We start from the raw sequence: 21,561 nt of genomic DNA, 5'->3' as shown, positions 1-21,561 counted from the left end.
ATTGAGGTTCATGCTTCAGTTGTGTAGAACCTGGGACAGACCATCTGGAATACTGCATTCAATTCTGGACATATCTCAGGAAGGATATATTTGATTTTGGTGGGGATGCAGTGCACCATTCCCCAGAATGGGGAAGGATATGAAAGCATTTGGAGAAAAGGATTAGATCAGTTTGCTCAGATCAGATTGAATTAAGAAACACAGATACAATACAATCTACTTTAAAAACACCATTTTATTGTCAGCAGTTTTGTTAAAAATGATAACTTGGCTGGAGTTTGAAGTACAATTCAGTGCTATTAAAATAAATACTATCCCATACAAAAAACTCCTTCATGGAAATGAAAGGTAGCAGAGCTATTACACAGGAAAATATTTTTTTTTAAACTAACACTGTTATGCTTCACTGAACAAGTCTAATCCAATGCTCACTTCTTTATGTTGGTCACATGAAGTTAAATAAAATCTTTATCTAGCAAAATATTAAATAATAAATGTTACTAGCAGCATATAAAAATGTGTTTTTTTGTAGCTTGAAAAGGTTCCAGTTCACAAACCATTTATGTGGAGAAGGAAACAAGGAGATGCTGACAGTCCCAGGAAGGAATGGCCATTGTACCAAAGCAAAACCAAATCAAGTAGGGGTAAAGATAGAGCCTGGAACAGTCCTCCGAGCCCACTTAACATATGAACACACAGCAGAATTCAGTGTTGAATTGTTCACTCACTGATCACCAATCTTTTTGGAACTCTTAATAAGAATATTGGGTCACATTGCCTAATTAAATCTATGGTCCGGCTGAATCTTACTTTTCAAAGAATGGGATTTTGGGCCGGTAGGTGATGAAATACTGGGTTCCAGCTCTAAATCCCATAGAAGTTAAAAAGACAAATCACCCATGTCTCCAAAATCGTACCAGCCTTAGCACTCCAAGAGAATCACAGAAAGTGCAGCACAACAAACTGTGCTGGTGTGATCTCTTCAACCGAACTATCTACTTTAAAACAAGATACCACGGATATTGAAAATCTGAAGTGAAATTGCAAATGTTTGAAACACTCAGCATCTGTGGCAAAAGGGAGGATTTAGGGTCAATATTTCAATTCAATTACCTTTCATCAGAACAAATTCTGATGAGACTTAATCGACCCGAAACATTAACGACACCGTCCTCTCTCTACATATGCACTTTAAACTCATCTCACAAGCTGTACAATTATACAAACTGAGGCAAACTCACCATGTGCAGTGACATTTTCCATATAGTGTTAATTGAAAAACCTAATCTATTAAAAGTTTATTTCTATTCACCATATTAGTGCAACTCGACCGAATGTGTATGGCACAACTTATTTCTATGCACTTCGCAGGTACTGGCAAAATTACAGGGTGATCCCAGAAGATACATATATTAAGAGAATTATTGTCAGAGAGTTGTTTAAATGAAAATTTGAAGTTTGGAACTAAGTGAAGAGTTTTCTTATTGCAAGATATGGCGTGTGATACAATCCTGAGCAAAATAGTAGACACCACCCTGTACTTTAGTGCTGCACAAATAATGTACTAAGACAGAATGTGCTGGTGAATGCAGGCACCTCAAACTTACTCGCAATTCCATATTCCACTGAAGTAATCCATCTGCACAGTAGCTCAAACTCGCTGCAAGTACAATGGAAACTGAATAGAACACAGTCCCCGAGAACTAAAGTCCTGCTGTGCTTACTCGTCAATAATCAGTTGGTACTACATAAAATTAGTGGTTATACAAGGAACAGCTCAGCAGCAACCTGACAGCACAGACACAATGGGCTGAATGGTCTCATTCTGCACCGTGGCCTTTCCATGGTTCTATGGTCAGAAGTCAAAAGCTCTTTAACCCTCCAACGAAAATGTTACAGAGAGAGAGCTCAAAAAGAGACGGCCTCGGGCAGGACAACCCCAAATGAAATTCTCAACTCAAAATTATCCTGTAGTTAAGAGACAAAAAGTCTATTAAATTTAAATGATTGCATTTGTAAAGCACTTGGCCACTTCTCAAGCTCCTCACTTTCAATGAATTAGTGATTTATGCAAGGAAATGCACAGCCAATTTGACTACAACAAGGTCTGACAAATAGTCATCAGTTAATACAGCTTTGATAGTATTGAAAGAGGAATGTTAGCTCAGGTAGTGGAAAACCTCTCCTTGTGAAATAATGCCTTCGGATCTTTAATGTTCACTTGAACAAGCCTCATGAGAAGGATGGAATTACTAATTCCTGTGTAGCTATTGTGCTGGTGTTCAATGCAGTGGGCTTGATCATCTGATCCTGAGGCAAGGCTGCTGCTAACTGTGCCAAGCTGACATTTCACTGCAACAACTTTACATTAATCGCTCTACATTCAGGACAGGAAACAACTTTATCACTAGAATCCTGTGAAAACGAAATTAACTTTTAGGTCTGCATACTTCCAAGTGTTGTATAATGTTAATTCACCTGCTTGAAGGTCACAAAGAGCACAGCTCAGCTCTGGAATTTGTCAAGTGCTTTTTGCCAATACAACAGGTCTCCCTCCCCACAGTCTAGTTCAGGAATTCTTAAATGGCACTCTGTCCCATTGAACTGTACGATATTGGCTTGGTGCAACAAAAGGATTGTTTCCCTGTAGTCTGCAAGCGGCGACAGGAGCATCGTAGATATCCAATCAATAGCCAAAGTCAATACTGCTCCTTAGGGAGAGAAGGCACTGTCCTAAGCATGGTCACTGAGGTCGCAGTGATATGTAAAGGGTTATTATAAGGCTCCAGAGTAATTTTTTTAAAAAAAATTCTAATTAAGAGGCAATTTAGTGTGGCCAATCCACCTACGTTGCACATCTTTGGGTTGTGGGGGTGAGACCCACGCAGACATGGGGAGAATGTGCAATCTCCACACGGCCAGTGCCTTGGGGCTGGGGTCGAACCTGGGCCCTTGGCGCCGTGTGGCAGCAGCACTAACCACTGCGCCACCGTGGCCCCCAGCTCCACAATTATTTTGATAATTCAGAAGTAATGTGACTTTGGGATTTGACAAATAAATAATGAGGAAGTGTCTCTTTTAAAAAGCGCTAGATCCAAGTACCACCACAGGCAAAAAGCCTTCACTAATATTTCAGTGCTTTAGGAATGTCACCACATTAATGCAGAAAATCTATCGCCTCTATCACAACTATGTGGTGTAATTCTCTCCAGGTTAAATTGTAAATACTAATGAGAGAAAGATTACCAATACGTAGTTACCCAGAGATTCAGAGGAACTTTCATACAAAACTATAACTGTAAAGTATTTTTTGATATTATGGCAACACCCTTGGTTTTTTTTATACAGATTTTCTCTTAACCTGAAGACTTCATTTCTAAACTTACAAGCTCTATGACACTGCTATACAATAGGATTTCTCTTACTACGACAGAGGTCCATTTATTGAAGGATGATGTACTGAATGACTGAGAACTGGATACAAGTTCTAAAAGTTTAACTTCCGAATTTTAATACTGTAATTTAAAACACTCATGCTACAATACTTGCTGTTTGGGGCTAACAATTGGGCTGTTAGGTATGGGTGGTCAAAACAACAATTTTTTCCAAATTTTGATTATGTTGAACTTAACAGCATAATTGAGCCAACAAACCCTGGACTTCCAATGAGTCTAAATCACAACAGCTTGTCCAAATTGCAGGTGAAATATTTGTGGGCCCTGTACCTCAGCCCCTCAAAGTTGCTCAGCGCTTAGACTAGCTGGGTTACAAATCAGAAGGTGCTTGCCATCCTCCAGTGCCTCATCCATATGGCAAGTCACAAATTGTGAAGACAAGCAACAAGATTCAGTAGCTTGTTGGGCACCACAGCTGATTTTTTTTTTTTTTAACATGAACTACTGGATAGTGATCAGAAATGGGAATACTCGGCTGAATTTTCTGGTCTGGAATTGCTGAGGCTGATTGCAGCAATCCTACTGGCCACCTGGCTAAGACCAATTAACGGAGTCCAGACGAAGGACTGAATCTTCACTGTCTTCCTCAGTTATACAAGGACTTTGCCAACAAATCCATCAGTTTGTGTACTGCTTTCTGATCAATGGCAAGTACCACAAACACGGTTTTGTCTTTAACCTCTGCAAGCATGTGAGCCACAAAATCTGGCACACTGAGATCACAAGCTCCTTCATTGCCAACTTACTTGCCTTTGCTATTTCTCAATTCTTCTGCCAATATTATAATATACCTAGTAATACATATTAAAACCCAGTACTTCCCTCTGTGCACCAGTCCTAATACATTCTCTCCAAAACAAACCCTCCAGGAAAACACACACATACTGCACAGCCGGGACACAATCACAATCAGCACGCAGCAGTTTGGTGTGTCCCACTGAAACAGAGCAAGAAACAAACAAATCCAAGATGCATTAACACTTCTTAGATCTGCAGCTCTGGCGAATGAGGGAAATGAAATGCACAGTGGGAAGCAGTCGGCTAAACAGCCCAGAGGCGAACAACATATTTCTCAACGACCCTCAGCTATTACTCCACTGAAGTTGCTGCCATTGGCATTTTGATACTTCCTCTTGCAGATGCTGCCAACTCTTCGATTTCAGTATTTAACTTGCGAATTACCCACTCCATTGCTTCTCGTCCCTGCGTAGAAAATCACAGACGGAAGTATTAAAACACCGGCCAAAGCATAGCAAGTCATTCATTAATTATAAACCAATGCAGTAAGACCCCGCTGAGACTCCCAAAAGCAGCTCAGCCTGTCAATTAAATCATACCAAGTAGCCCCAGTTTCATTCATAATCTTTGTTGGTCAGAGGGGGAGTGTTAGGGGCATTGCTATTGCCCCCAGTGACCATCATGCAGAAAGAGGAAATGGTGTAGTGAGGGAGAGAGGAGACAGAATGCTAAAAATCAGACCAAATATCCATACCTGATCACAAAGAAGTGCTGTCAGGTGAAGACAATATCAGGCCTGCCAATTGTGCTCAACTAAATATATCCCTGAAAGATGGCATATTGGTAACATCACTGGACGAGTTGTCTAAAGGCCCAGGGCAAAAGCTTTAGGCATTGAGGTTTAAATCCCAGCACAACAGCTGGTGGAATTTAAATACAGTTAATAAGTCTGAAATTGAAACCAAGTCTCAGTCATGGTGACCATGACTATCATCGATTGTTGTAAAAACCTTCTGGTTCACTAATGTCCTTTAGGGGAGGAAATCTGCCATCCTTATCTGGTTTGGCCTACTTGTTACTCCAGACGCACAGCAATGCGGTTAACTCTTAACTGCCCCCTGCAATGGCCTAGCATTGCCCACAAGTTCCCCTCCGAGCCACACGTCACCCCGACTCTCTCCATATACATATAATAGAAGGAACTATATATATCGCCTTTTCTTCCCTGTAGCCGACTCAAAATCCTCAAACTCCCTCCCAAATAGCGCTGTGGGTGTTCCTACATGACATGGGCTGCAGTGGTTCTAAAACGTGGCTCACCACCATCTTCCCAAGGACAATAAGGGATGGGCAACAAATGATAACCTCGCCAGTGATTCCCACAGCCCACAAAGTAATAAATGTGTTTTCAAAATCCAGAATGGCCATAGAGAGACACAGGTGAGCTATCACCATGCTTCGAACTGTACTTAAAAGCTCAGGAAGAAATGTGGAGGGCGAAGAGAAGCATTCTGGGTAAATTATTACATTCCACGGGTTATTCAAAAATTTCCATTGTGTCACTCGCAGTTCTATTTTTCCAACTCTTATACTCACTTTATTAGCATTAGCAGAGATGGTGTTTTCCATTATTCCTTCCATGTAGCTGCTTAGACTGACTCCTTTTACACTGATTATAGCTTCTTGGGTAAGGATTGTTCTGAAACAACAAAACTGAATTATACATTTGAGGTCCTACTGGAATAAAAAGAGTAATATAATTGAGGAATGGTCTGTACCAATTGCTCTGATTAATATCATACAATTTCCCGTTTCACTTTCCCCTTGAATGCTGCTTCAAAGATATACAATAGAAAGCACATGAGCTACTTCCCCTTTAGGTGCCAAAGCAACCTCTGAGGGAACGTCATGCTGACTAGCTATTGGTAAACACCCCCACACAGAAAAGATCAAACAAATTAAGAAAGCAGAATAATGCAGCAAACCAAGGAGCAGATGCATCCTAGCAGTCAATGCATTACCATGGGTTTGTCACCCACCTTATTCAACCTCAATGCCCAGTTGTGCTATTAAATAGCTACGTTTTTAAAATGACAGAAAACAAAGCAGCAACCAGAGTGCGTGCTGGAGAGTTCGACTCTGCATTTCACTACTACTTTGTTCGTAGCCAAGCTGGTGAAAGGGTGCTCACTCTCCATTTGGTGCCTGCAAAACAAGACAATGGACTGCTGCTGGTCACCCAACTTGGAAGTCACCTACCAAGACCCAAGGGAAATAAAAGGCCTTCATGTCTACAGACGAATTAGCAATAAAACAGCACAATATTTCTGTAATGGATAAATGCACTCTGTATAGAATTTTTATCAACAAGTGTGCTTGTACCTACTTTTCTGGGTCATGTGGGTGGGGTTTATATTCCAATCGTTCATCCACCGATACTAGATTTGTTAAGGATATCTGAAAAATATTGCAAGTGCGAAACAGAATTTGAAACATTGAGCAGAACATACATTTGCAAGCTCTACCATCAAGATGCTCAAATATACACCATTCATTTCTTTTTTTTTTTTTAATTTAGAGTACCCAATTCATTTTTTCCAATTAGGGGACAATTTAACGTGTTCAATCCACCTAGCCTGCACATCTTTGGATTGCGGGGGCGAAACGCACGCAAACACGGGGAGAATGTGCAAACTCCACACGGACAGTGACCCAGAGCCAGGATCGAACCTGGGACCTCGGTGCAGCAATGCTAACCACTGTGCCACCAGGCTGCCCTAATATACGCCATTCATAACTGATAACATGGCTACCAATAAAATCCTATCAAAATGAGTGGGGAACTGGGTAGTGCAGTGGATGATGTGCCCGATTTCATCTTGGGTTCAAATCAAACCTGGAACAATGGTTTGTCTGCAGACCGTTAAGTGATGTCAGCTGGAGTAGTCTTATTTTGCATGGATCACAGCGCAAAACAGCACCCAGTCTTGGAGAGACAACAGATTGGTTGTTTCAGTAATTGGAAAAATCATCATTAGTCCAACACACTGTTGGGACAGCACGGACAGACTAAGGGCAGCATGGTAGCACAAAGGGCAGCACGGTAGCACGAAGGGCAATTTAGCATGGCCAATCCACCTAACCTGCACATTAGCACAAAGGGCAGCACGGTAGCACAAGTGGCTTCACAGCGCCATGGCCCCAGGTTCGATTCCCCGCTGGGTCACTGTCTGTGCGGAGTCTGCACTTTCTCCCCGTGTCTGTGTGGGTTTCCTCCGGGTGCTCCGGTTTCCTCCCACAGTCCAAAGACGTGCAGGTTAGGTGGATTGGCCATGCTAAATTGCCCTTAGTGTCCAAAAAGGTTAGGAGGGGTTATTGGGTTGTGGGGATAGGGTGGAAGTGGTTCGGTGCAGATTCGATGGGCCGAATGGCCTCCTTCTGCACTGTATGTTCTAGAGGTTGCTGTTAGGAGACAGTGCCACAGTTTTGTGTCAAATTGCTTTGAGAATAAGAATGCTCAACAATATAGGAAGACTTTAAATTTGAAATAGGCCATTTGGTCCACGCTGATGCCAATGCTCCACAAGAGTCTCCTCCTCACCTACTTAATTCAATAATACCATCATGTCCTGTTCTTTTCCCCTTTGTGTACTTGCTCGACTTTAATGTATCAGCGCTATTTGCCTCAACTACTCTGTGGTCACGAGTTAGACATTCCCACCACTATCTGGGAAATAAATATCTCTTGAATATCCTATTGGACTTGTGACTATTTTGTATTTATGGATCACCAGTGGAAACATCTCCCCTAAGTCTACTTTAACAAACCATTTCATAATCTTAAAGACCTCAATCAGCTCATCCTTCAGTTTCTTTTGTAAGGATCCTCCCTGTTTATTCCCTTATTTCCCCTTTCTTTTATTTTGCCGTTATCGTTTGATCCATAGGTGATTAATGGGCCTATATCTTTAAGTCAAGCAGCAGAGAGAATGAGAAATTCAGACGTACAGGACAAAACATCCTGCTAGGTTGAACAGGAGTTTCAGACTTGTCACCAGAGAGGGGAATGGGCTGGGTCTCAGTTTGATTGATTGGCTGGGGGTATATGAAATGGCTCAAAAGGCTGAACTCTGCCCGGTAGCAGGTAGTGATTGGATCTTATCGCAATGGAATGGTTTTCAGAATCCCAAGGAGTTTCAGTTTTGACTCCTAGACACAAAAAGACAAAAGACATGCTTTTTTTCCTCCCTCTCCAGAAAGGCGGTGAATGCTGTATTTCTGAGGTTGCAGAGAATCTGAATGAATGAATCTATCAGGAAAACCATTGCAGGCAAAGACCAGGACACTCTCTCGCTCTCCAGAAAGGCTGTGAACACTGTTTTCCTAAAATTACAGAGGCCTGAATGAATCCACAGTAAAAGCCTCAAACTGAAAGCAAGGTTTGAAGAGGAGCAGGGTACTGGAAACACCCATTTGAAAGAAAGGCATATTTTCTCCTTTACTTGTGTTTTTTAAACTTCTTTCTTCCCCTTCGTGTTTGTCTGTCTTGTGTGCGTGTATGTGTGTAAATATAGAGGGTTGGGCGGGGGCAAGTTAAAGCAGGGGATTAGCAATTAGATAATAGTTCACCAGTTGTATTTGCTGAAGATTTCATTATAGTTCTGGTTATAAATAAACATAAATTGTGTTTAAACTTATTGTCACAAGTAGGTTTATATTAACACTGAAATGAAGTTACCTTGAAAAGCCCCTAGTTGCCACATTCCAGCGCCTGTTCAGGTACACTGGAAGAGAATTTAGAATGTCCAAATTACCTCACAGCACGTCTTTCAGGACTTGTGGGAGGAAACTGGAGCACCCAGAGAAAACCCACGCAGACATGGGGAGAATGTGCAGACTCCACAAGCCGGGAATCGAATATTGGGTCTTGGCGCTGTGAACCCACTGTGCTACCATATGTGACTGTGGGTGAAGTGTAGCTGGAATTAACAGTACACTAGCGTCATAACATAATTAGGGAGTCCGGATCTTTGGAACAGTTAATGCAAAGTTTGGGTTACAGTATACGTTTTTTGAAAAGAGACACCGGGTTTGTAAGATTAAACACAATTAATGTGATGGCTCTGAAAGCTGCTAAGATTTTTCTTCAGGTGACGATTTGTCTCTGGTTTATTTAAAAGAGCTTCGAAAGACAAGCTAGTCAAATTGGCTGGGGAATTAGAAATAGAGCTACCAGCTAGAGCTAGGAAGGTGGAGATAATTGACACGATAAGAGATGCTAGGAACACAGGAGAGCCCACAAAGTGGTGTAGCATCAAGGATATTTTCTGGTGGGGAAATTGAGCTGGAGAGAATTTGGTTGCTGTTCGAGAAGGAATTAAAAAGAATAGAAAAAGAAAAGGAAATGAGGCCAAAAGAAAAAGAGATGGAAATGAGAGATAGAGAGAGAGAGAAATAGAGAGAGGGACGAAAAAGCCAAAGAGAGAGACTTCCTGCTTAAAGCATTGAAAATTAGCATGGGAGCAGGGTCTGTTGTTAAAATGGCAAGCAACAGGAAGGTCAGGATTCAGGATCCTGACCTTCCTGTTGCTTGCCATTTTAATAAAACACCCTGCTCCCATGTCCACGTGTCTGTTCTTGGCTGCAATGACATCTCATCTTCCGGTTAGGCACGCTACAGCCTTCTGGCCTGAACATCGAATTCAACAACTTCAGATGATCAACCCCACCTCGACCCATTTGTTTTCATTTCATTTTAACTGTCTTTTACCATTTCTTTCTTTCTTAATATACATTTAATTTTCTTCCCCAATCTTATCCACCTTTCCTGCACCTTTCTCCTCTTTGCTTCCCCCTTCCCCTCCCCCCACACCTACAGTTCATCCTGATGTTAGTTTCCCTGCTGTTTGACCTTTCACATCTTTTGTCCTCTCAGGGGTCTGCCATTAACAGTCTTTCCCCTTGGTTTCTGTAGCCATTAGCACCTGGTTTCCCTGGGTTTCTGTGGCTATGACTCATCTTTCATTCTCACGCCACAGTATAAATATTTCCCACTTTCTCTGTCTGTTAGCTTTGACAAAGAGTCATCGGACTCGAAACGTTAGCTCTTTTCTCTCCCTACAGATGCTGCCAGACTTGCTGAGATTTTCCAGCATTTTCCCTTTCGTTTCAGATTCCAGCATCCGCAGTAATTTGCCTTTATCCAGTAATCCAAATTGAGTGGCTGAAAGAAAAGTGGACATTGCCCACGCAAAGTAAATTGATGGGGCAGATACGGGAATTTTAGGTTTCCCTGTCGGGGGGAGGGGCTGTTTAAGAATTATGACAAAGTAAGAAAAGTCCATGGAGCCAATAATGTGCCTGAATCCTCTGATTCTGAAAGTAAAGCAGAAAAGTTGAAATCTGGAAAACACAAATTCTTTCAGTCCGTATTCCTAAATGGTGATAAGGGCTGTGATTAAGACTCTGATGAGGAAGTTAAAAACTGTAAGACAAAGAATGATACATTTACAGCCAACCCTCAGCTTTACTTGTCGCCAAAAGTAACCATGTGAAGGAAAAGAGAGAATGTAAAGCTGGAGGGGTTGAAGAGTGTTTGTTGATAAAAAAAAAATGAACCAACTGTTTCCCTCAGTGTTGGCAATACTGCTTGTAGTTTGGCTGCAGAAAATCCTCGAAATTTGAATAAACATTCATTGGACAATCAGGAAAGACTGGCTGCATTACACGAGACAGAAATACACGGCTATAGTCTCTCAGTTCCTGTAACGTCTTTGTAAATCTTTCCTGCACTTTCACCAGTGCCTCCATATCCGTTTTGTCATATCGAGACAAAGGTGTTCCAACCGAGATTCTGTGCAAATTCAGCATAAGTTCACTGTTTTCCAATTCTACAATTGGATATCAGTATCTTGTTTTTATACTTTTAATCGCCTTGTTAATCTGTGTTTTTACTTTGAATGATTTGTGAATGTGCAAACTCCACACGGACAGTGACCCAGGGCCGGGATCGAACCTGGGACCTCGGCACCACCATGCTGCCCTGATTGCAACCAAACATGAAGTTTCTAAAACACGCAATATTTCTAGGCAATATTACAACTCCCGTTATCCCCTTATGTATACACAGTGAGAAATTATGCCCTGTTTCTAGTCATGTTACTTGACTAACATTTGCAGATCGAAGCTCCATGGTTCGTTTCACGGGATCCACAACAGAGTGTTCCTGTACATACGTCCGCGTCCTCGAAGCACCAATGAGCTGAAAGATTGGAAGAAAGATCAATGTTTTAGATAAAAATTACTATTAATTATTCCACCTGATATTAATCGTAGCTACTGCGAACTTGTTTCACACCCAAGACAATACAGCATTTCGAGCGATATTGTACACCGGCAAAATTAGCCATATGGCTGCTCCCCAACCACATGGGTTGGAAGTGAAACAGTCCAGCTTCCCGACAATTTACAGACACAGTTGCCCTGTTTGGAATGTTTGGGAGTAAGCAGCCAGAATGGGAGAGGATGATCTCTAACACCTGTTTAATTATCAAACTTCTCACTCCTTTCCTTTTTATTTCTATAAGTTGAACATAAAGGTGTCAAACATATTGATCCACCTTAGTTAGCGCCAGAAATTCCCTTGTTTGCCAGAAAATTGCTGAGGCACTTGCAGGGTTATGGTGATGGAGTGGAGGAATGTAACTGACTGGACTGCTTTACAGAGAGCTAGCATGAACCTGATGGGCCAAACGATCTCACCTGCTTCTAAATAATGGACACAAGTGTATTAGGACAAACTGTACAACATATAAAGGAAGTTGAAGACGATTTTATTTGTGAAGGAGTCAAGATGTTGTGCATGAACTGCTCCGCTTTCATTTTCAGTTTGCCACAAATTGATTTATTTACAAAATGGACTTTCTCTCCTATAGGCGAGTCATATTATGTGACAAAGTGCCAGTACCATAGGTTGGTAAGAGGGGGATATTACTTCACCCGATGCCGGTGTTATATAGTTACATTGTGTACCTTGTGTTGCCCTATTATGTATTTTCTTTTCATGTACTTAATGATCTGTTGAACTGCTCGCAGAAAAATACTTTTCACTGTACCTCGGTGCATGTGACAATAAACAAAATCCAATCCAAATCCAATATTGGTGGTTTTAAGGGATTGAGGTGTTGGGGTGCAGGTGAATAAACTTCTTTCAATTTAATTGAAAGAACAAGAAATTATGTATTATAAAATAGTTTTATTTAGCAGAAACATGAAAAACGTTTGAATAGATTGTGACTCAACAGTAAATTGACATTCACAAATTTTTAAAAAACTCCAACTGGGCTAAATTCTTGTACTTAAGACTAATACAATGAACTAGTTTTTGTTTAACCTCTGATCTAACTTGGAAAGAAATGTTTTAGAGGTCAGCAGGCAAGGAGTCACGTGATGAAGTGTGAACAGGAAACTGGTATCAAATAACGCAAGCGTGCACTTCCCCACCTTCTCTCCTGTGCCTATCCTGTTCTCTACCTTTTGAACGATTCAAAGTTGTAACCTGATCCGCCTAGTCACTTCGCACGAGTCTCAGTGAAAACCCTGAAAGGTGACCTTTTGTTATTTTGGCCTGCTTCTCCACACATTAATCAGTTATGCAATAGGAGGGGACTTGGTGCAGAATTGCACAACTGAAGTCATACACAACTACAACCTTTAACATATTCTCCACGTTAGAATCAAAGTCCGTCACCAGTCCTAACACAATTTGCTGAACCTTACCCCTTTGTCAGTCTGATTTAATAAAGCAAAAATATTCTGCAATTCTTTAAAAAATTTTTTTTAGAGTACCCAATTATTTTTTCCAATTAAGGGGCAATTTAGCATGGCCAATCCATCTATCCTGCACATCTTTTGGGTTGTGGGGGTGAAACCCCGCAGACACAGGGAGAATGTGCAAACTCCTCACGGACAGTGACCCACGGCCGGGATTCGAACCTGCGTCCTCAGCGTCGTAGGCAGCAATGCTAACCACTGTGCCACCGTGCTGCCCTATATTCTGCAATTCTTAGGCTGACCGGATAAAATGAATACCAATTCTGTGAATCTAAACCATTTAACTCCACCCGATAGGATTCGGTTCTTTTATAATGCCATCTTTCCTCATTCAGCCATTATAAAAATATAAAGTGGTTCACCGTTTTCAGAGTACAGCATTATATACATAATCATTCATGATAGGTTTGTAGGTTACAACGCCACAAGCCTGCATAAATCAATGAACCAAATATGGTTCAAAGCTCTGAATAGAGCACTCCTTATAGGCATACTGGAGATTCACCCTGGAGGTCAGTCATGATGTGGAGGTGCCGGCGTTGGACTGGGGTGGGCACAGTAAGAAGTCTTACAACTCACCTGATAAAGGAGCTACGCTCTGAAAACTAGTGATTCCAAACAAACCTGTTGGACATTAACCTGGTGTTGTAAGACTTCTTACTGGAATACAGTGGCAGCACTGGAATGCGCTCTGCTTCTTACCCCCAAGCTTGTCAGGTGGGATTGTTTAATTAGTAGACAAATGATTCTTTGTGGACGGCTTAGATGCATAACATGCAACTTTGCAAGAAAATTTCGACTCATTTTCATTTAATTTACACAAGTCTCAAACTACGTTGACTAACAAATTCTGGTGCTCTAATTTGGAATGTATCCACCAGGCAACAGTTTATCTCCATATTTAAATACTTTTGCCATGTAAAACTGTAATAAACCCTATTGCACATACTTAACAAAATGACATGATATTGTATAAATGCTAGCTATAATTAATAGGACTAAGAACAGCTCTTTTGAAACCTCCAAGAACATTAAAGTCAAACAGAGCAATGAGTTTGACAACAACGTTGTTTCCAGGGTTTCAGGACATAGATTGCTTCGAAAACATTCCGACAACTTACTTCAGCCTTTGATGTTAATCTGTGTCAATAAATTTCCTTCATAATTTACCAAGTATCATTCAGCCCCAAACAAATACAAGCTGGTACAGGGAGTTCGACTAGTCTGATGAGAGAGCACGAAACCGTCCCAGATTGCAAGATTACTGTTAAAATGGGATGTCCAGCCAGAAGGTGGAACTCACTTTTTACATATTCATTCCTATCACTGCCAAGAATATATCATGATGTGGATATGCCGGCGTTGGACTGGGGTGAGCACAGTACGAAGTCTTACAACACCAGGTTAAAGTCCAACAGGTTTGTTTCGATGTCACTAGCTTTCAGAGCGCTGCTCCTTCCTCAGGTGAATGAAGCGGTGTGTTCCAGAAACACATATATAGACAAATTCAAAGATGCCAAACAATGCTTGGAATGCGACCATTAGCAGGTGATTAAATCTTTACAGATCCAGAGATGGGGTAACCCCAGGTTAAAGAGATGTGAATTGTATCAAGCCAGGACAATTGGTAGGATTTCGCAGGCCAGATGGTGGGGGATGAATGTAATGCGACGTGAATCCCAGGTCCCGGTTGAGGCCGCACTCATGTGTGCGGAACTTGGCTATAAGCTTCTGCTCGGCGATTCTGCATTGTCGTGCGTCCTGAAGGCCGCCTTGGAGAACGCTTACCCGGAGATCAGAGGCTGAATGCCCTTGACTGCTGAAGTGTTCCCCGACTGGAAGGGAACATTCCTGCCTGGTGATTGTTGCGCGATGTCCGTTCATTCGTTGTCGCAGCATCTGCATGGTCTCGCCAATGTACCACGCTTCGGGACATCCTTTCCTGCAGCGTATGAGGTAGACAACGTTGGCCGAGTCGCACGAGTATGTACCGCGTACCTGGTGGGTGGTGTTCTCACGTGTAATAGTGGTATCCATGTCGATGATCTGGCACGTCTTGCAGAGATTGCCATGGCAGGGTTGTGTGGTGTCGTGGTCACTGTTCTGAAGACTGGGTAGTTTGCTGCAAACAATGGTTTGTTTGAGGTTGCGCGGTTGTTTGAAGGCAAGTAGTGGGGGTGTGAGGATGACCTTGGCAAGATGTTCATCGTCATCAATGACGTGTTGAAGGCTGTGAAGAAGATGACGTAGTTTCTCCGCTCCGGGGAAGTACTGGATGACGAAGGGTATTCTGTCGGTTGTGTCCCATGTTTGTCTTCTGAGGAGGTTGGTGCGGTTTTTCGCTGTGGCGCGTTGGAACTGTCGATCGATGAGTCGAGTGCCATATCCCGTTCGTACGAGGGCATCTTTCAATGACTGTAGATGTCTGTTACGCTCCTCCTCGTCTGAGCAGATCCTGTGTATACGGAGCGCTTGTCCATAGGGGATGGCTTCTTTAATGTGTTTAGGGTGGAAGCTGGAGAAGTGGAGCATCGTGAGGTTATCCGTGGGTTTGCGGTAAGTTGCCTTCAACACGTCATTGATGACGATGAACATCTTGCCAAGGTCATCCCCACACCCCCACTACTTGCCTTCAAACAACCGCGCAACCTCAAACAAACCATTGTTTGCAGCAAACTACCCAGTCTTCAGAACAGTGACCACGACACCACACAACCCTGCCATGGCAATCTCTGCAAGACGTGCCAGATCATCGACATGGATACCACTATTACACGTGAGAGCACCACCCACCAGGTATGCGGTACATACTCGTGCGACTCGGCCAACGTAGTCTACCTCATACGCTGCAGGAAAGGATGTCCCGAAGCATGGTACATTGTCGAGACCATGCAGACGCTGTGACAACAAATGAACGGACATCGCGCAACAATCACCAGGCAGGAATGTTCCCTTCCAGTCGGGGAACATTTCAGCAGTCAAGGGCATTCAGCCTCTGATCTCCGGGTAAGCGTTCTCCAAGGCGGCCTTCAGGACGCACGACAATGCAGAATCGCCGAGCAGAAGCTTATAGCCAAGTTCCGCACACATGAGTGCGGCCTCAACCGGGACCTGGGATTCATGTCGCATTACATTTATCCCCCACTATCTGGCCTGCGAAATCCTACCAATTGTCCTGGCTAGATACAATTCACACCTCTTTAACCTGGGGTTACCCCATCTCTGGATATGTAAAGATTTAATCACCTGCTAATGGTCGCATTCCAAGCATTGTTTGGCATCTTTGAATTTGTCTATGTGTGTGTTTCTGGAACATACCTCTTCATTCACCTGAGGAAGGAGCAGCGCTCCGAAAGCTAGTGACATCGAAACAAACCTGTTGGACTTTAACCTGGTGTTGTAAGAATATATCAAAAGTGAAGAGCATTCCTATCTACATTATTTTATCCCAATCTGATACCTCACCCTCCTGGCTGCGGTCCCTCCCATGCAACTGATTTTAAGGTGCGATATAGTTCTCTCTCTGACTAAAAACTTGACTCGCACAAGTCTTACATTTATCTTGGGGCTATCAGAATCCCACACAACAAATCCAAGGTGATGGATCACTGGTCTTTCCCCGCTAATTCAGGTCATTTGCAAAAAGCAGCTTGCAGGATCAATCTGGAGATTGATCATGGTGAACGGCAACAGTTTGAGTATGCTCTCATACTCGTCCCCAAGTTCATCGCTGGGATATTTTTATTGTGAGTTACTATATTTGGAAAAGTGGCACCATGTCACCAAATATAGTAACACATAATTCATAATACCACAAGCAAAGGATACTGACTTGTTAGAAGGCACTACGGTACAACATAACACTGCTATCCCGCCTTTCCAGAATTGGTTTGAAGCTAGTAAACTGTACATTTGCACAGTATCTACAGCATAACTGGAATGCCTGTGCGGATGAAGTATCTGGATATTAGGGGAGGGTCCTAGTTATTAGGGACTGCTACTGGGTAGTGATGGAGCTGTGGGGCATTGAGCACGCGAGGGGCTGGAGGGTAGGAAATGTGATGTGGAGATGGATTCACTGACCTTGACCATTCATGTGAGGCCATTTCAAAAGGAAATTGGATAAGCATCTGAAAATAGAAAATTTGTAGAGCTATCGGAAGAGGGCAGAGGAAAGGGTCAAGCCAAGTTGCTTGCACAGAGCCAGCACAGATATAATGGGCCAAACGGCCTCCTTCTGTGCAGTAACTATTCTATTCTAGAGAGAGAAAAGAGAGAGTGCAAGAGAGAGAGTGAGAGATCAGAGTACTTCAGAGGACACTGATAATTGACAGTGGTGAGAAGGTAATGGAACGATTAATACTGGGAGAAGGAGACACTATGGTAAAGAAATAGGTCTTAAAATGTTTTTGAAAGCAGGTACCAGAAGTAGTTGAAACAACTGGGCAAAAATCCGAAGGATAATCATTGCCAGGTTCTGGCTAGCCAAAGAGCACCAGTGATGTCGGATAAGGAACAGCTCATTTATCCTTTTACCTGCAGCCCAATGTGTCTCTACAGGATTTAAAGAGGATGGGTTCAGTGGCGTTAAAAATGGTGGCGAATTTTGTTCTTGCAAAAAGTAAAATTGGTTAAAACCCAAGATACACAGAATATATAGCAAAAATTGTAGGCTCTATTCCCTACTACCTAAAAGGTACAGAGTGTAACAGTTCATAATAGAAGAACAATACTTACTGATTTGACAACAGATGGTATCCCCCATTCTGTACTAAGCAGCCTCTGACTATGCAACTTGCCTTGGTCATCAACACGTCGATCTAGTACATCTACTCCTACAACACATGGATTCATCGGATTGGGGTACTTTTGCATGGCAGCTTTAAATACAGTTTCCCATGGGTGGCTGGAGAAAGGAATACAAAGAAATCAGCAACAAAACAATGATGAACATGCACAAAATCACAGTTAAGCTACAGTTGTAGCACTGTCTACAGTTTGTAAGGAGCCATCGTGGAATGATATAATAGCAATGAAAAGGTGCAAATTCAGTAAGAATATCCCAGGCAGGTTAATTACCAGTTGAGACTCGAGGCTGTCTTCCCTCACGTTGAGAAATTTAAAGGATGACTTTTTTGAAGAGTGATAAGATAAAGTGTAAATCATTTCCACTCGTCAATCACATTGTCATAACCTTGAATGATCACTTGTTCGGGGGCGGAACGTGGCGCAGTGGTTAGCATTGGGACTACGGCGCTGAGAACCCTGGTTCAAATCCCGGCACTGGGTCACTGTCCATGTGGAGTTTGCACATGTTCCCCGTGTCTGCGTGGGTTTCCCAAAGATGTGCTGGTTAGGTGGATTGGCCATGCTAAATTGCCCCTTAATTGGGAAAAAAATAATTGTGTACTCTAAATTTATTTTAAAAAAGATCACTTGTTAGAAGTTTAGAAACATAGAAAATAGAAGGAAGCTATTCGGCCTGTCGAGCTGCTCTGCCATTCATTATGATCATCCAACTCAATAGCCTAATACCGCTTCTCCCCCCTCCCCCCCCCCCCCCCATATGCTTTGATCACCTCCGTCCCAAATGCTTTATCCAACTGCTTCTTGAATACATAGAATGTTTTGGCCTCAACTACTTCCTGTGGGCCACTTTCTTGGTGAAGAAATTTCTCCTCATCTCTGTCCTAAATGGTCTACCCCGTTTCCTCAGACTGTGAACCCTGGTTCTGGACATACCCACCATCGGGAACATCCTTCCTGCATCTCCCCTGTCTAGTCCCGTTAGAATTATATAGGTTTCTAGGAGATGCACCCTCATTCTTCTGAACTCCAGCGAATACAATCCTAACGGATTCAATCTCACCTCATAACGTCAAACCCTCCACCAGGAGCAAGAACATCCTTCCTTAGATAAGGAGACCAAAATGACACATAATATTCCAAGTGTGACATCACCAAGGCCCTGTATAATTGCAGCAAGACATGCCTGCTCCTGTACTCAAATCCTCTCGTTATGACGGCCAACATATCATTTGCCTTCTTTACCACCTGCTGTACCTGCATGCTTACCTTCAGTGACTGATGCACGAGGACACCCAGGTCACGTGGCACCTTACCCTCTCCTAATTTATGGCCATTCATATAATAGTCTGCCTTTTCCTTTTTGCTATTCATTCATGGGATTGGGCAGGGCCAGCATTTATTGCCATCCCTAATTCATGAGAAGGTGTGCCACATTCTTTACATGCCCAAGAGATTAGTGTGTGAAGCACTCTTCCAAAAAGTTGCTGAAGCAGGTATCACATTATTTCAAGGGGAATTAAGTATTATTTGTAAAAGATTGTAAAATGTGTGTGACTAACCAGGAGTGGGATTGGACTAGGCATAAAAAAGCAGTGTTAATTTCTTATATCTGATTCTTTAACATTGTATCAGTCCGCTTGCAATTAGCATGACCTTGCACTAATTATAAAAGTCCTTCTAATATTTAATAGTGAGGCAAAATTGAATAAACACCAGTCCAATTGAGTGGCCTGGATTTTGCAGTGATAACGACAACGATACTATTAATGTTCAGTCATTACTGTTCAGTCATTACATCTCTAAAACCAACAGTAAATTGGAGTCCGCACAGATTAACATGGAAATTCAGAAGTATTTGGCAGTGATTCTACGTTACTCCATAAGGTGCGAAGTTGAAGTCCCCCAGACTGCAATTAACTACAATTCCTGAACTAGAACTTTGCCTTTATATGCTAATGGTCTCGCTGTAAAACCCCTTCAAAAAGTTACAGCATTGTGAATGAGGGCATCTAACTGCACACTATGTTCATAATTACTGCTAATTAGGGCAACACGGTGGTTTAGCACTGCTGCCTCACAGCGAGCACCAGGGACCCAGGTTTAATTATGACCTTGGATGACTGTAGAATTTGCACGTTCTCCCAGTGTCTGCACGGGTTTCCTCCAGGTGCTCTGGTTTCCTCCCACAGTCCAAAGATGTGGTTAGGTGGATTGGCCATGCTAAACTGTCCCTTAGTGTCCAAAGATGTGCAGGTTAACCGGGGTTATGGGAATCGGGTCTCGGTGATGTTCTTGATTTTTCACCAGATTCAAAGTTATGAAAGAGGAAATCCATGCCACCGACATCATAAGATCTCTGTGGGCAACTCGGAGGTCAGTGGCGACTGCTGTTGCTTCAGTGCTGAACGAAATCCAGGCCACTGTCCCAATGTCATTGACGTATGCTGCAAGCGGCAACAGGAAGATCTTATCACATTTGACTTGGCATCATTGGCCGAGATTCCAGCCAGGGTACAGCAGTGTAAAAACATGGAAAATCTTTAATTTTCCCCTTTCCCTTAATCATGAAGAACCATGATTCTGGGCATCAGAAGGGAGAAATTCAGCTTGAACAGTTATGGCAGTACTGAGAAACCCCATTGGAAAACCTACAGAGAAACACTGTTTCAGAAACAAATACTAACTGGACACCATCCAGGGCAGCTTACAGAAATATCTGACTGGTTCAGAAACTTACTAACTACATCAGTCATCAAGCCATAGCCAAAATGGTAGTCTGTATGACAAAATACATATTATCTATGATAAGACGATTTGAAGACAAGATAATTTAATTCAAAAGGAACAACACATCATAGTGAAACTTTCCACTCTTATAATTTTTCTCCTTTAAGCGTGATTCACTAATGTCCTTTTCGGGAAGGAAATCTGTCGTCCTTGCCTGGGTCTGGCCTACACATGACTCCAACCTCCAGCAACATGGCTGACTCTTAACTTCTGTCCAATATGGTTTTGCAAGTCAGGCAGATCTATCAAACATACAAAGCAGGAGGTGGCCATTCGGCCCCTCGGGCCTGCTCCGCGATTCAATAAGATTAATGCTGATCTGTCTGTGTTTCAAATTCCACATTCCCATCTACTCCTTTGATTCCTTTGTCCAATAAAAATTTACCTAGCTCTGCCTTAAAAATATTCAGTGACCCGCTTCCAACACCTTTGGAGACACAGAGTTCCAATGTCACACAACTCTCAGAGAGAAAGAAAATCTCCTCATTACTGTCCTAAAAGGATGACCTCTAATTTTAAATAATTCAATTCCTTTGAAATGCCACACAGACACGGGGCGAATGTGCAAACTCCACACAGACAGTGACCCGGGGCCGGGATCGAACCCGGGTCCTCAGCGCCGTAGATTTCTGCAATAATCTTTGATGTGACACCTTATCAAATGCCTTCTGGAAATTCAAGTACAGTACAGGTTCCCCTTTATCTACATCACACGTTAGTTCTTCAAAGAATAATAAATTGGTTGAACATGACTTCGCTTCCACAAACCCATGTTGGCTCTGCCTGATTGACTTGACTTTTTCCCTAAATGTCCAACTATAAACCTATTGAATGATTGATTCAACATTTTCCGCACTACAAGCTAACTAGCCTATAGTTTCTACTTTTCTGCCTCCCTCGCGTCTTGAATAGAGGGATCATTTCCAGTCTGATAGAATCT

General features: G+C 42.4%; 1 protein-coding gene across 1 annotated transcript in view; it reads right to left on the bottom strand.

The window, feature by feature from the left end:
* Positions 1-217: 217 nt before the first annotated feature.
* The window catches only part of prelid3b (PRELI domain containing 3), a 33,584-nt gene continuing 12,240 nt past the window's right edge, over positions 218-21,561 (bottom strand). Inside the window, exons 2-6 of the mRNA XM_072514531.1 lie at positions 17,763-17,931; positions 11,365-11,454; positions 6,580-6,650; positions 5,790-5,892; positions 218-4,658 (exon numbers count right to left, since the gene is read on the bottom strand). Coding sequence (XP_072370632.1) covers positions 4,545-4,658; positions 5,790-5,892; positions 6,580-6,650; positions 11,365-11,454; positions 17,763-17,931 — 547 coding nt within the window. The 3' untranslated portion in view covers positions 218-4,544. The remainder of the gene's footprint in view (positions 4,659-5,789; positions 5,893-6,579; positions 6,651-11,364; positions 11,455-17,762; positions 17,932-21,561) is intronic.

Source organism: Scyliorhinus torazame, chromosome 8, assembly GCF_047496885.1.
Source record: "Scyliorhinus torazame isolate Kashiwa2021f chromosome 8, sScyTor2.1, whole genome shotgun sequence".
Taxonomy (NCBI): Eukaryota; Metazoa; Chordata; class Chondrichthyes; order Carcharhiniformes; family Scyliorhinidae; genus Scyliorhinus; species Scyliorhinus torazame.
Note: the sequence above shows the minus strand (reverse complement) of the source record. Positions and strands in the feature narration are given on the sequence as shown.